General features: G+C 35.3%; 3 protein-coding genes across 3 annotated transcripts; all 3 read left to right on the plus strand.

The window, feature by feature from the left end:
- The first annotated feature begins 374 nt into the window (after positions 1–374).
- Positions 375–899, plus strand: LOC117618891 (lachrymatory-factor synthase). The gene has a single exon (XM_034348656.1). It carries the CDS (start codon positions 375–377, stop codon positions 897–899), a length of 525 nt encoding a protein of 174 aa, XP_034204547.1.
- A 7767-nt stretch (positions 900–8666) lies between these two features.
- Positions 8667–9170, plus strand: LOC117620811 (lachrymatory-factor synthase-like). The gene has a single exon (XM_034351051.1). It carries the CDS (start codon positions 8667–8669, stop codon positions 9168–9170), a length of 504 nt encoding a protein of 167 aa, XP_034206942.1.
- Positions 9171–11774: 2604 nt separating this feature from the next.
- On the plus strand, positions 11775–12395 carry LOC117615173 (lachrymatory-factor synthase-like). Its single transcript, XM_034344200.1, has one exon. The coding sequence runs from the start codon at positions 11830–11832 to the stop codon at positions 12334–12336; it is 507 nt and encodes a 168-aa protein (XP_034200091.1). The 5' UTR covers positions 11775–11829; the 3' UTR covers positions 12337–12395.
- Positions 12396–15755: the final 3360 nt, after the last annotated feature.

Genomic DNA, 15755 nt, shown 5'->3' on the forward strand with positions numbered 1-15755 from the left:
AATTATTTGTGCTTATATTGGCAAAAGCTAATTCAACTACTCAATATTTTTTTCTTATTTTATAAGGAATTGGAAAGTCAAACTTAGAATTTCCCTCTATAATTGTGAAAACAAGAATACCGCAACATCAACATCGATAGTTGATTTATCAATTGATTATACATTTGTTGTACTGGCACAACTTTGATTCTGCATATTATATTTTGTAGGTAATCTACCTTCGTTGTCACATTGTCCTAAATGCATTTGCTTCCTCAAATTGTGTGATAGAGAAAGGGCAACGATAATTACATTGGTACATGCCATTTTTACGCAGGACCATACCAATCTTCTATGTGTATAGTCTAACAAAATCCATGTGGTCCATTGAGTCCATGTGCCTCATTTACCCTTTCCAACATCACTTTCTCTCCCTCTCAGGTTTTCATGGATCGGCAAGAGTCAGGGCCAAATGGGAAGCCACAGTTTCTGCAAGGCTCACAAAGGCCAGAGTTGACCAGATCTGGCCTCTGCTCAAAGACTTCCACCAGTGGTTTCCAACCCTAGCCACTTGCTATGGCGTCCGAGGGGCCAACGGTGAGCCTGGCTGCATCAGATACTGCTCCGGGTCCTCAATTCCATCCAAGGGTGATCATAAGGCCGTCAGCTGGTCCAAGGAAAGATTGGTAGCCGTTGATGATGCTGACCATAGTTTAAGCTATGAGATTGTGGAAAGTCACATTGGGTTCAAGTCATATGTATCAACGGTCAGGGTTGTTCCAGGTGGGGATGTTGAAGGTCAATATGGGTGCTTGATCGAGTGGTCCATCACCGTTGATCCTGTGGAAGGGTGGGGTTTGGATGATTTAGTGAAAAAATATGAGCTGTGTTTACAGTCAATGGAGGATGCAGTTTTGTAATTGAAATTCAGATATATATATATATATATATATATATATATATAAAATTATGTGATTGCATTCATAATTCAGTTTAAAACGCCACTAGCCACGATGGGCTAATACAAACTAGTCACAAAGAACCATTACAATAACGGAGCAATCTAACATCAAAATTAAGACAATTTGGGGCACCTCCACTAACGATCACGCATGATCGAAGAAACTCTAACATAGGCATCCAATTAAGATTGCAAATTCAGAATAATCAAAATGATATAAACCTTGAAAAAATCATGCCATAGTGGGAGATAAAAAAAACTCTCACAAATGAGAGATTAAAAACTTTCACAAAGAGATAAGCATAAAATTAAGAGATCAAAGAAATTGAAAATAATAGAAGGTTTTAGCGCTGCCGACCGTCGAACCCAAATAATAAAAACAATCCATTTTATTGGGCGACAGTGAATTGGATGTTATTGATGGGGAATAAAACTTCTATAAATGAAAATTACTAGAAATATATCATTTAGGAATAAAATTAAGAGATAAAAGAAATTGTAAAAAAAAAAAAAGGTTTTTCCGCTGCCGGGAGTCGAACCCGGATGATAAACTCAATCCATTTTATTGGGCTACAACGGATTGGATGTTATTGATTGGGAATAAAAGTTATATAAATGAAAATTACTAGGCATATATCATTAGGCCAAAAATTAAGAGATAAAAGAAAATGCAAATAATAAAAAGTTTTTCCACTGCCGGGAGTCGAACCCGAATGATAAACTCAATCCATTTCATTGGGCTACAGCGGATTGGACGTTATTGATTGGGAATAAAAGTTATATAAATGAAAATTACTAGGCACATATCATTAGGCACAAAATTAAGAGATAAAAGAAATTGAAAAATAATAAAAGGATTTTCCGCTGCCGGGAGTCGAACCCGGATGATAAACTCAATCCATTTTATTGGGCTACAGCGGATTGGATGTTATTGATTGGGAATAAAAGTTATATAAATGAAAATTACAATGCATATATCATTAGGCATAAAACAAAGAGATAAGAGAAACTGAAAAATAATAAAAAGTTTTTCCACTGCCAGGAGTAGAACCCGGATGATAAACTCAATCCATTTTATTTGGCTACAGCGGATTGGATGTTATTGATTGGGAATAAAAGTTACATAAATGAAAATTACTAGGCATATATCATTAGGCAGAAAATTAAGAGATAAAAGAAATTGAAAATAATAAAAAGTTTTTCCACTGCCGGGAGTTGAACCCGGATGATAAACTCAATCCATTTTATTGGGCTACAGCGGATTGGATGTTATTGATTGGGAATAAAATTTATATAAATGAAAATTACTAGGCATATATCGTTAGGCATAAAATTAAGAGATAAAAGAAATTGTAAAATAATAAAAGGATTTTCCGCTACCGGGAGTCGAACCCGGATGATAAACTCAATTCATTTTATTGGGCTACAACGGATTGGATGTTATTGATTGGGAATAAAATTTATATAAAATAAGGTTTTTAGGCTGCCGGGAGTCGAACCCAGATGATAAATTCAATCCATTTTACTGGGCTACCGTGGATTGGATGTTATTGATCGGGAATAAAATTTATATAAATGAAAATTACTTGGCCTATATCGTTAGGCATAAAATTAAGAGACAAAAGAAATTGAAAATAATAAAAATATTTTTCCGCTGCCAGGAGTCGAACCCGGATGATAAACTCAATCCATTTTATTGGGCTACTACGGATTGGTGTTCTTGATTGGGAATAAAAGTTCTGTAAATGAAAATTACTAGGCATATATCATTTAGGAATAAAATTAAGAGATAAAAGAAATTGTAACAAATAAAAGATTTTCCGCTGTTGGGAGTCGAACCCAGATGATAAACTCAGTCCATTTCATTGGGCTACAATGGATTGGATGTTATTCATTGGGAATAAAAGTTATATAAATGAAAATTACTAGGCACATACCATTATGCACAAAATTAAGAGATAAAAAAAATTCAAAATAATGAAAAGGTTTTTCCGCTGCCAGGAGTCAAACCCGGATAATAAACTCAATCCATTTTATTGTGCTACAGCGGATTGGATGTTATTGATTGGGCATAAAAGTTATATAAATGAAAATTAATAGGCATATGCCATTACACACAAAATTAAGAGATAAAAGAAATTCAAAATAACGAAAAGGTATTTCCGCTGCCGGGAGTTGAACCCGGATGAAAAACTCAATCCATTTTATTGGGCTACAACGGTTTAGATGTTATTGATTGGGAATAAAAGTTATATAAATGAAAATTACTATGCATATATCATTAGGCATAAATTAAGAGATAAAAGAAATTGAAAATAATAAAAAGTTTTTCCACTGCCAGGAGTCTAACCCTGATGCTAAACTCAATCCATTTTATTTGGCTACAGCGGATTGGATGTTATTGATTGGGAATAAAAGTTATATAATGAAAATTACTAGGCATATATCATTAGGCAGAAAATTAAGAGATAAAAGAAATTGAAAATAATAAAAAGTTTTTCCACTGTCGAGAGACGAACCCGGATGATAAACTCAATCCATTTTATTAGGCTACAGCGGATTGGATGTTATTGATTGGGAAGAAAAGTTATACAAATGAAAATTACTAGGCATATATCATTCGGCACAAAATTAAGAGATAAAAGAAATCGAAAAATAATAAAAGGTTTTTCCGCTGCCGAGAGTCGAACCCGGATGATAAACTCAGTCCATTTTATTTGGCTACAGCGGATTGGATGCTATTGATTGGGAATAAAAATTATATAAATGAAAATTACTAGGCATAAAATTAAGAGATAAAATAAATTGAAAATAATAAAAAGTTTTTCCTCTGCCGGGAGTCGAACCCGGATGATAAACTCAATCCATTTTATTGGGCTACAGCGGATTAGATTTTATTGATTGGGAATAAAAGTTATATAACTGAAAATTACTGGGCATATATCATTAGGCATAAAATTAAGAGATAAAAGAAATTGAAAATAATAAAAGGTTCTTCCACAGCCGGGAGTCGAACCAAGATGATAAACTCAATCCATTTTATTGGGTTACAACGGATTGGATGTTATTGATTGGGAATAAAAGTTATATAAATTCAAATTACTAGGCATATTTCATTAGGCATAAAATTAAGCGATAAAAGAAATTGAAAATAATAAAAAGGTTTTTCCGCTACCGGGAGTCAAACCCGGATGATAAACTCAGTCCATTTTATTGGGCTACAACAGATTGGATGCTATGGATTGGGAATAAAAGTTATATAAATGAAAATTACTAGGCATATATCATTAGGCAGAAAATTAAGAGATGAAAGAAATTGAAAATAATAAAAAGTTTTTCCATTGCCAGGAGTCGAACCCGGATGATAAACTCAATCCATTTTATTGGGCTACAGCAGATTGGATGTTATTGATTGGGAATAAGAGTTATATAAATGAAAATTACCAAGCATACATCATTAGGCATAAAATTTAGAGATAAAATAATTTGAAAATAATTGAAGATATTTCCGCCACCGGGAGTCGAACTCGGATGATAAACTCAATCCATTTTATTGGGCTACGGCATATTAGATGTTATTGATTGGGAATAAAAGTTATATAAATTCAAATTACTAGGCATATATCATTTGGCATAAAATTAAGATATAAAAGAAATTAAAAATAATAAAAAGTTTTTCCACTGTTGGGGGTCGAACCCAGATGATAAACTCAATGCTTTTTATTTGGCTACAGCGGATTGGATGTTATTGATTGGGAATTAAAGTTATATAAATGAAAATTACAAGGCATATATCATTAGGCATAAAATTAAGAGATAAAATAAGTTGAAAATAATAAAATATTTTTCGGATGCCGGGAGTTAAACCCGGATGATAAACTCAATCCATTTTATTGGGCTACAACGAATTGGATGTTATTGATTGGGAATAAAAGTTATATAAATTCAAATTACTAGGCATAAAATTAAGAGATAAAAGAAATTGAAAATAATAAAAGGTTTTTCCTATGCCAGGAGCCAGAAGTCAAACCCGGAAGATAAACTCAATCAATTTTATTGGGCTACAGCTGATTTGATGTTATTGATTGGGAATAAAAGTTATATAAATCAAAATTACATGGCATATATCATTAGGCATAAAATTACTAGATAAAATAAATTGAAAATAATAAAATATTTTTCCGCTGCAGTTAGTCGAATCCGGATGATAAACTCAATCCATTTTATTGGGTTACAGCAGATTGGATGTTATTGATTGGGAATAAAAATTATATAAATGAAAATTACTAGGCATATATCATTAGGCATAAAATTAAGAGATAAAAGAAATTGAAAATAATAAAAGGTTCTTCCACTGTCGGAAGTCGAACCCGGATGATAAACGCAATCCTTTTTATTTGGCTACAGAGGATTAGATGTTATTGATTGGGAATAAAAGTTATATAAATGAAAATTACTAGGCATATATAATTAGGCATAAAATTAAGAGATAAAAGAAATTGAAAATAATAAAAAGTTTTTCCACTACCAGGAGTCGATCCCGGATGATAAAGTCAATCCATTTTATTTGGCTACATCGGATTGGATGTTATTGAGTGGGAATAAAAGTTATATAAATGAAAATTACAAGGCATATATCATTAGGCATAAAATTAAGTGATAAAATAAATTGAAAATAATAAAAGATTTTTCCGCTGGCTGGAGTCGAACCCGGATGATAAACACAATCCATTTTATTGGGCTACAGTGGATTGGATGTTATTGACTGGTAATAAAGCTTATATAAATTAAAATTACTAGGCATATATCATTTGGCATAAAATTAAGGGATAAAAGAAATTGAAAAGAATAAAAGGTTCTTCCACTGCCGGGAGTCGAATCCGAATAATAAACTCAATCCATTTTGTTGGGCTACAACGGATTGGATGTTATTGATTGGGAATAAAAGTTATATAAATTCAAATTACTAGGCATATATCATTAGGCATAAAATTAAGTGATAAAATAAGTTTAAAATAAATAAAGATTTTTTCGCTGCCGGGAGTCGAACCTGGATGATAAACTCAATCCATTTTGTTAGGCTACAGCGGATTGGATGTTATTGATTGGTTATAAAAGTTATATAAATTCAAATTACTAGGCATATATCATTAGGCATAAAATTAAGAGATAAAAGAAATTGAAAATAATAAAGGTTCTTCCGCTGCCACGAGTCGAATCCGGATAATAAACTCAATCCATTTTATTGGGCTACAGCAGATTAAATGTTATTGATTGGAAATAAAAATTATATAAATGAAGGAGCAATCATGGCCCCACTTAACCCGTAAAGGCAATGTAATAATATTTATAAAATTATATATTGAACAACAGAAAAACTCATGCCTATTATTTGAAAAAAAATATATGCGTTAGCCTAGTTTAATCTTGATAATGAACTCGCCCACTTAAATTCAAGTTTAAATATCTGAGTGGATTATCACTTGTATAAAAATAAAAAATAAAAATAAAAAACATATATATTGCGAAAACTAATTTGAAAACCCCAACGCGGCCACCAATCGTCAAAAGTCCGCTGTAATTAATTGATATCTAGCAAAGCGAACTTTGATGTGGCCCAACATAACAATGAAGAATCTTTTGTCGTTGAACATGAAAAACCTTATAAAAACATATCACTAATAATTCATCTTCCTCGTAATTAATTGATCTTTCTTTTCTAATTTTCTCTTTCATGGCAGAATTAGATCAAACACAACCAAAATGGGACGCAAAACCTCTGGCGAGATAAAAGGCCAAACAGCAGAGCAGGTTTGGCCTCCCGTGGCTGATTTCTGCAACTTACACCAGTGGTTGCGGCCAACCCTAGACACGTGTTACCTAGTGGAGGGAGTGCCAGGGCAACCAGGAGTGATCCGGTAAAGCGCCGGTCCTCCTACTCTACTGATCATGCTGACAGAGAAGCTACTCATGATCGATCCGATCAAGCACCATTTGAGCTACAAGATCGGTGACAACGATCTCGGGTTCAAGTCTTATATGATGCTGTAATGCAGTTGGTCCCGATCAACGGCCAGGATGGTGGCAGCATTGGGTGCACCTTGGCAATTGGCTTTCATGGCATAAAAGTTATATAATCATCTGTACCTTTGCAAGTGGTTGCTAAATGTGTTTTCTGTGCCTTTTGAACAAGAAATACGGATAACAGTGGTGAGATGGCTTTCTGTTCAATAGTCACATATAATTTCTAGTTTATTTAAATATATATATATTCTAGTTTATATATCACTAGTAGTCAACTTGCACTTAAGTTAATAGACATTCTAAAACAAATTAAACATGATTGAATTAAAAATATTGAGCTATAATATGTAATTCTTGAATATTTATATTTTCTATTTCGACCCTCTCACAACTTTACAATTCTAACTTTGCCCCTGTTAATCATGATAATGAACTCGCCCACTTAAACTCAAGTTTACATATCCGTCTAGAGTAGATTATCACATATATAAAATAAATAAAAACAAAAGCATATATATTTCCTAGCTAATTGGCTACACTTTTTAAATATATATATATGAATATTTAAAGAGTATAGCCGCACGGCTATATATTATTTAAAATTTAATTTTTATTTTTTTATCTACAAAAAAAAATCAAAAAAATCAAAAGTGTACCATTTCCTAGCTAATTATCTTTGTTTTAAAAAGTATAGCCGCTATATTTTTTTATTTAAACAGTCTAGCCGCGCGGCTATACGTTTTAATTTTAATTATTTAAAGAGTATAGCCACGCGGCTATACTATTAAAAATTATTTTTAATTTCTTTTTGCCCAAATTAAACATGATTGAGTTAAAAATATTTAGCTATAACATGCAACTCTTGAATACATATATTTTCTGTTTCGGCCCCCTTAACCTTATGATTCTAGCTCTGCTCTTGTTAATCATTATAATGACCTAGCCCGCTTAAACTCAAGTTTACATATCCGTCTAGAGAGATTATCACTTATATATATATTTCTTAGTTAATTATCTTTGTTTTAAAAAGTATAGCCGCGTTTATACTTTTTAAATATATTATAATATTTTAATCGTATAGCTGCGCGACTACCCTCTTTAAAAAAATACTTATTGATCCAATTACCTGATGTTTGAATATCCACCATCAATGTGACTTCACATTCTAGAAGGAAAAAGCTCAATATAAGAAATTAAAATTGCCAGCAGATGAGAGTTGACTCAGTTATTTATGTATAGGCTTGTCATTCAAGGCATCGCTGGACACTGATAGTCCCTACAATAAGCACAAGGTCCCCCAAGAAGTCAGTCCAATTATTTAATCAACATTTGTATGTTTAAGGCTGGTTTTACATAAAATAATTGCTCAAGTCAAAGAAGAAGAAGAAGAGGAAGAGAGAGAGAGAGAGAGTAAATAATTGGTGACACTTGAGGATCAGAGACTCGATCATACTATAATAATTTTCCCACTTGCCATCAATCACTCAATCAAAGCATTTGAATATAAATGGCGAGATTGTTTTTGGTAAACCTAATCACCTTGTTCTTTAGTCAAGTCAACTTTCCATTTCATCACCTCACTCAGCTGTATAAATATATAATCTTTTGTGGTTGAATTAGAGAAACCTTGTTATAAATACATGCATGTTCTCTAGCTTATAATTATCAAAATCAATTGATGTGATCTTTTTTTCCCTCTCACATGCAAGAACAAACACAGCCAAAATGGGAAGGCAGAACCTCTGCTGACCTAAAAGGTCCAGCAGCTGAGCAAGTTTGGCCTCTCTTGGCTGATTTCTGCAACCTACACAAGTGGTTCCCCAAACTTGAGACATCTTACCAAGTTGGGGGAATTCTTGGCCAGCCGGGTCTGATCCGGTACTGCGCAACTCCCCCTGCTGATCCTGACGATCAGACGACCATCAAGTGGGTCAAGGAGAAGCTACTGATGATAGATCCAATCAAACGGTGTTTAAGCTATGAGATCCTTGAGAACAACATGGGATTTCACTCATATGTTGGCACAATGCAAGTAGTGCCCATACACGACATTCATCATGATGTCGTTCTTGGGTGCAAGATCGAGTGGTGGGTTGTTTGTGATCCGGTTGATGGATGGAGGTTGGAAAACCTTCTTGATTTTCTTGAATCTTCTCTCCCGTTGGTAGCAAAAACAATGGAGCATGCTCTTCTTTCTACTAGCTGATCAACGTTAATTCACTCGGCTTAATTAGTCTTTATTTGTTGGTATATTACTTTTATGTGTATTATTATTGACTTGTAGTATGTCTATGAATTTATTGATCAATAAATTATAGTATTAATAAATGTGGGTTAAGTCAATTGACTATAATAGTGTATTCATTTCTTTGGTAATTCTATATCAATTTGTTCTTTGGACAATCGATTTTCATTTGGCCCAACGGATATATATATATATAATAAAGAATAATCTTTTGGGATTGAATGAGAAAAACCTTATAAAGAAGTAGGGCCATTAATTCATGTACTTCATAATGAATTGATCTTCTTTTCTTTTTTTTTCTATTTTTCTTTTTTCATGGAGGAATTGGATAAAAAACAATCAAAATGGGAAGGCAAAGCGTCTTCTGAGCTCAAAGGCCTAACAGCAGAACAAGTTTGGCCACCCTGATTTCGGCGACTCCACAAGTGGCACACAAACCTTGACACCTGTTACCAAGTGGACAGCGTCCTTGGGCAGACGGGGTTGATCCGGTACTGCGCCGGTCCTCCTACTGATCCTGCTGATGAGACCAGCTTCAGGTGGTGGGTCAAATCAAAGAGAAGCTGCTCGTGTGATTGATCCAATCCAACGGTGTTTGAGCTATGAGATGCTGGGGAACAACATGTCGGCGTGACTTGTGGATATTGACTTACTTTCCTTACACACCAAGAATTTCTATTATAATTGTAATTGATTTACTTTAATTCCTGATTTCATACTGCAAATATATTTAGGAATTTATTATTTACTTGCCCATTCAGGTTTCGTTGTATTATAAATATGACCTCCTACAAGGAGAAGAATACACAGAAAATTCCCACAAACAAATATTCTCTCATAGTTTTCATATTTTAGCATGGTATCAGAGCCTAGTTCGATCTAGGGACCTGTGCTTGTGTTCTTCTTGAAATTTAAGTGCTCTTCTCCCCCCTTGAGAGGGGGGAGGGGGAGTGAAAGGGATATGTTTATTGCCCTATCCCAATTACCTTGACATATTTCCATGAAGATGTTGCTTATTTCTTGACTCCGACGACCCCTTCTCTTCAAATGGAGAGGAGGATTGAAGAGAAGTTGTGTCTGAGTGAATTAGCTAAAGTTTATATGGAAGAATTTATTGTTGCCATTGTCTCTGCTGCCGTGCTCATGGGGTTTCGGTGTTCTGCCTTACCTATTGCCGTGCTCACAGGGTTTTTGTGTTCTGCCTTACCTACTGCCGTGCTCACAGGGTTTCTGTGTTCTGCCTTATCTACAGCCGTGCTCACAGGGTTTCTGTGTTTTGCTATGTGCCCTATTTTTTAGGGTTTGCTCTTGTGTTTCCGCTGTGAACTTTGTTTTAGTTTGTCTCTTGTTTCACTCGTGGTTGACTAAAAGATCTTCTCTACAATTGGTGCTTCTCAAGTATGGTGTCCTGTGACTCGCTTGTCAAGTTGGGCCTGCGAAATATCTTTGCCCAACTTAAGGGGAAGTGTTGGCGAGTCTTTATTTCATTAGAATTTTGGTTACTTACCAATTATATTTTGTCCTATTGTAATAGAGATTATTTTATTTAGTGTTATGGGGGTTGATGATTTTTTCAACCCTCATGGAGGTAGCACCATCGACTCATTCTCTCATTTTCCACCAACCATCGTTGAGTTGAGTGCCTAGATGGCTCCGCTCCTACAGATGCAGACTTTGACCCCGAACCCGATCCAGAATCAGGATCCTCTTTTGACGACCCCGACCCCGACCTCGACTATGACGACGACGACCCCGACCCCGACTCCGAAGACGACCCCGACCCCCACTCCGATGATGACCCCAACCCTGAATTTGTCTCTGATTCAGACCCTGATCCCGATTTGGACTCCGACTCCAGCCTCGACTCAGGCTCAAATTCCGATCCCAATTCCTACTCAACTTGTATCCTATGCATCTTCCGCTGCACAGATTATGACTTCTCGACTAACGACCCCGACACATGGACCAGATTGCACATTTTGTGAAATCCGAGGATCCATTGGTGGATATTTTGACAAAGGCGATTTCCAGTAAAGCATTCCACAATTCACTAGATCAGTTGGGCATTGGCGACATCTATGCACCAACGTGAGGGGGAGTGTTGGCGTGACTTGTGAATATTGACTTACTTTCCTTACACACCAAGAATTCCTATTATAATTGTAATTGATTTACTTTAATTCCTGATTTCTTACTGTAAATAGATTTAGGAATTTATTATTTACTTGCCCATTCAGGTTTCGTTGTATTATAAATATGACCTCCTACAAAGAGAAGAATACACAGAAAATTCCCACAAACAAATATTCTCTCATAGTTTTCATATTTTAGCACAACATGGAATTCTAAGTCGTATATGTTGAAACAAGTAGTGCCCATAAACGGAGGTTGGAAGATTTTCTTTCGTATTTTTATCTATCACCTAGAACAAGCCAACGCACCGACACTTAACCGAAACAGGAGACACAATCATGAGATTCCCACTTGGGCGCCAATTAATATTGATGGGAATCCAAAAAAAAAAAAAAATCTTTTGACTTATGTGGTTGTAAGTTGTGATGAACTAGCACTCAACTTTCTCATTTTCACGCTCTGCATTCTTTCCATATGTTTCTTTCTCATGGCAGAAGATCAAATTCCAAAGTCGAAATGGGAAGGCAAAGCCTCTGCTGATCTTGAAGGCTCATCAGCTGAACAAGTTTGGCCTCTCCTGGCCGATTTCTGCAGCTTACACAAGTGGTTCCCCGATATTGCCACGTGTTACCAAGTGGATGGGGTCCCTGGCCAACCGGGTCTGATCCGGTACTGCGCCCGTGCTCCTATTGATAATGATGAGTCCACCATCAAGTGGGCCAAAGAGAAGCTACTGTCCCTTGATCCAATCCAACGGTGTTTGAGCTATGAGATTATTGAGAGCAATCTTGGGTTTAAGTCGTATGTTGCGATAATGCAAGTAGTCCCGATCAACGGCGGAGATGGCAGCATTGGGTGCAAGATCGAGTGGTCGTTTGTTTGCGATCCGATTGAAGGGTGGGGATTGAATGATTTTCGTTCATACCTTGACTCTTCTCTTCGGTTGATGGCAGAGAAGATGATGGAGCATACTCTTCTATCTACCGCTGGGTAACAATAATTGTTGTTTGCTAATATTGTTGTGTTGGTGTGTTTATATATTATGTAAATAATATATTGTTGTGTTGGTGTGTTTATATATCATGTACATAATTCCAAGACTACAACGTTGTAGTGTGTTTAATAATTGAATGTTTTATTTAAGTTATGTTTTACAATAATGTTTTATACAAGTGATATTAGAGAATGAGAATTAAACAAAAAGTATCATAGGTAAGAAAAAAAAAAAAGGGCTTCTTAGATTTAGGTCCAAAAAAATTAGCTGTAATTGGGTTTACTCCTTACGTTTTTTGTTTTAGATGTAGGTCATTTCACATTTATTACTTTTTTTGTTGTGTTGATTTTACCCTTTGAGGTAAATAAAGAAAACACATTGAAAATCTAAATTTAATGCATTATTTCCTTGTAATTGAATTCCTGAATTTGAAAATTGAAAATTTTCCTTGATAATATTCCTCATATATGGATAAAATACAATTTAATCAATAAAAAGTAAAGACCCACATATTATACCAATCGATCAGACAAGCACTCACATTAAATTATGTACCTGACATACAGGTAAATAATGTTATTATTAGCAACAAAAAATACTTAGTGATAAATCATGTTACCTATAAGTTATGAACATAAATTAGAAGACTACCTATAAGTCAGATACAAAAATAGGCAAAATAAAAATTGTATGTTACCTATAATATAAAAAATAAAAAAAGGTACATAAAATACTATTACACATTGTCAAAATATATGAAACAACATATATATACCTATGCAATAGGCAATAGGCAATATGACATAAATGATTATTACCCGACTCAAGTCATAAGGGGCAACATTGGACACAAAAAATAATTAATTTTAAAAATAAAATAATAAAATAATATTTAAAAATGAAAGTAATTCTATGTGGCACAAAAATCAAGGGACTTGGATCAAAATCACCAAATCTGAGGATTAAACCCAACTCCTCAATAGAAATTTGGATTTATATCAACTTTTCTATAAATTAAAAACGAAACAATAGCTTTTAGCCAAGATGAACATTGATCTATAATATATGACCAGAATGATCACAAAGCCATCGTGTAAATTGAATTCGTCTAGAGTAGATTACATTTGCTGGAAATTTACATTTGTCTAGAGTAGATTATCGCTTGTATAAAAAATATATATATAATCTTTAAAATAAAACTCAAATTTTCTAATGATAAAAAAAGAAAATAAAGCCCTAATTGAACTAACGTGCAACTTAACATCGTTAGTCTTTCTTCTTCTTTTTTTCTTTTTTTTTGGGTGAAGGAACGGGGCTAACGCCCAACAAAGAAATTAAACAATGGCACGAGCCCTACAGACTCCAAGTAAATCCTCACTAAGAAAGGACCTAATACTGTCATGAGGGTCATGAAAAATTGACAGACCCAACTCAAGACATGAACCCAATTCAGCTAGTTTATCTGCTACCATGTTGCGTTCACGATATACATGATGAATAGAACAAACCCAGTTTTTGTTTATATAGTCTTGGCATCCCCACAACATAGTAGCAAGAGGATGAAGGTCTTCCACATTTTTGTTAAGCAGGTGTACCGCGGTCGCTGAGTCAGACTCAAGCACAACTGCACTGCAACCTATATCCCAAGTAATTTTCAGTCCAAGATAGATGCCCCATAACTCAGCTTCCAAGACTTGTCCTACACCAAGATTGACAGCAAAGCCTCTCATCCACTGCCCATAACTATCTCTTAGTACACCCCCAGCAGCAATGCGTCCATCCTCACCTTTTTTGCACCTGTCGTTATTGATTTTAATCACTCCTTCATTCAAATATTGCCAAGAGAGCGGGTGGGTTTTCTAGTTTTTTCAATATTGGCCTGTGTCCAATCTGCAGCAGCTATAAGAATGATGTGTCTGGGGTTGTTGGGAGACACAAACCCATGATCAAAAATATTTTTGTTCCTCCATTTCCAAAGAAACTAGCAAGTGAAAGCAAACACGGTTGACCACTCCACTCCATAAATCAAAATTGTAGAGTTGTGTAAATTTTTTGCAACCCAAGTATGAAGATCAACAGCCTGCAGCAAACTCATATTCATAGGCATAAGGGACTGATGCCAAACTGAAATTGCCGCTGGGCAATTCCGTACAATATGAGCTGCATTCTCCATTGGGGCACCACAAATATCACAATTGGCAGTCATGGTCATCTTTCTTTTAACTCTTTGATAATTTGTTAAGAGTTTATCTTGGTGCAGCAACCAAAGGAAATATTTAATTTTGAGGGGGGCCTTAATGTTCCATATAAAAGCCCAGCTAACATCCATACTCGACGACTCCCGACAATTAGCCATATAGGCTGATTTAACACTGAAAGAGTCATTGGTAGTATACTTCCAAATAGGAATATCTGGTTTACAACTTAATCCAGTAGGTACACACGTAATATGACCTACCATCTCAAGTGGTAAATCTTCCTTTAGCTTTTCCAGGTCCCAAGTGCCATGAAACAAATAGTCATAAACTTTCAATTGTAATTTATCTTGAGGCACCCTCCCTAACCGACTTATCAATGGCCCATCACCAACCCAATTATCTATCCAAAAGGAAGTGTGCAGCCCCTCTCTCGCTCTAATTTTTATCCTTTTTTTCAAAATATCTGCACCATGTTCAATAGCATGCCATGTAGGAGAAAGATGCGAGTGATTTGCCCTTACATTGCAAATAATATTAGAAGCATTACCTTGTAGGTATTTCTGAATTAAAGCATTTGACCAGAGGCTTTTCCTTGTGTTGCAATAATCTCCATCCTACCTTGGCCAACATAGATTGGTTCATAAGATCAGATTGCTTAAGACCAAGACCGCTTTTCTTCTTGCTTTTACAAAATGTGTCTCACTTCACAAGGCTGGCCTTCGAAACATCATCACTACTCCCCCATTAAAAAAATTCTGTTTATTTTATCCAACTCCTCACAGGTACTAGCAGGGAGCCGAACAATTTGCATAGTGTACAAAGGAATGGAAGCAGTCACTGATTGAATTAAAGTTGCTCTGCTAGGAAAACTAAGCAACTTGCCTTTCCAAGTAGTAAGCTTTTGCTGTACTTTATCCACCACACTTCGATAAGTAGCCTTATTTAGTCTTGTATGAATTAATGGGACCCCCAGATATTTCCCAAGGTTCGAAGTCAAAGGAGATTCACAAATACTACTAATCTCTACAGCCAAACTATTTGGAACATTTGGGGAACATAATATTTGGGACTTCTCAAAACTCATGACCTGACCAGAAGCTCGGCAAAATTTATCAAGATATCTCTTCATCACTCTTGCATGTTGCGTGCTAACTTCAGCAAAAAGGAGTAAATCATCCGCAAAACAAGGTGGGAAATCTTAGGACCAGTTCTAGAGATACT

Source organism: Prunus dulcis, chromosome 1 (assembly GCF_902201215.1).
Source record: "Prunus dulcis chromosome 1, ALMONDv2, whole genome shotgun sequence".
Lineage (NCBI taxonomy): Eukaryota > Viridiplantae > Streptophyta > Magnoliopsida > Rosales > Rosaceae > Prunus > Prunus dulcis.

Coding starts and splice junctions, on each gene's coding strand:
- LOC117620811 (XM_034351051.1), top strand. CDS start 8,667: ATGCAAGAACAAACACAGCCAAAATGGGAAGGCAGAACCTCTGCTGAC.
- LOC117618891 (XM_034348656.1), top strand. CDS start 375: ATGTGCCTCATTTACCCTTTCCAACATCACTTTCTCTCCCTCTCAGGT.
- LOC117615173 (XM_034344200.1), top strand. CDS start 11,830: ATGGCAGAAGATCAAATTCCAAAGTCGAAATGGGAAGGCAAAGCCTCT.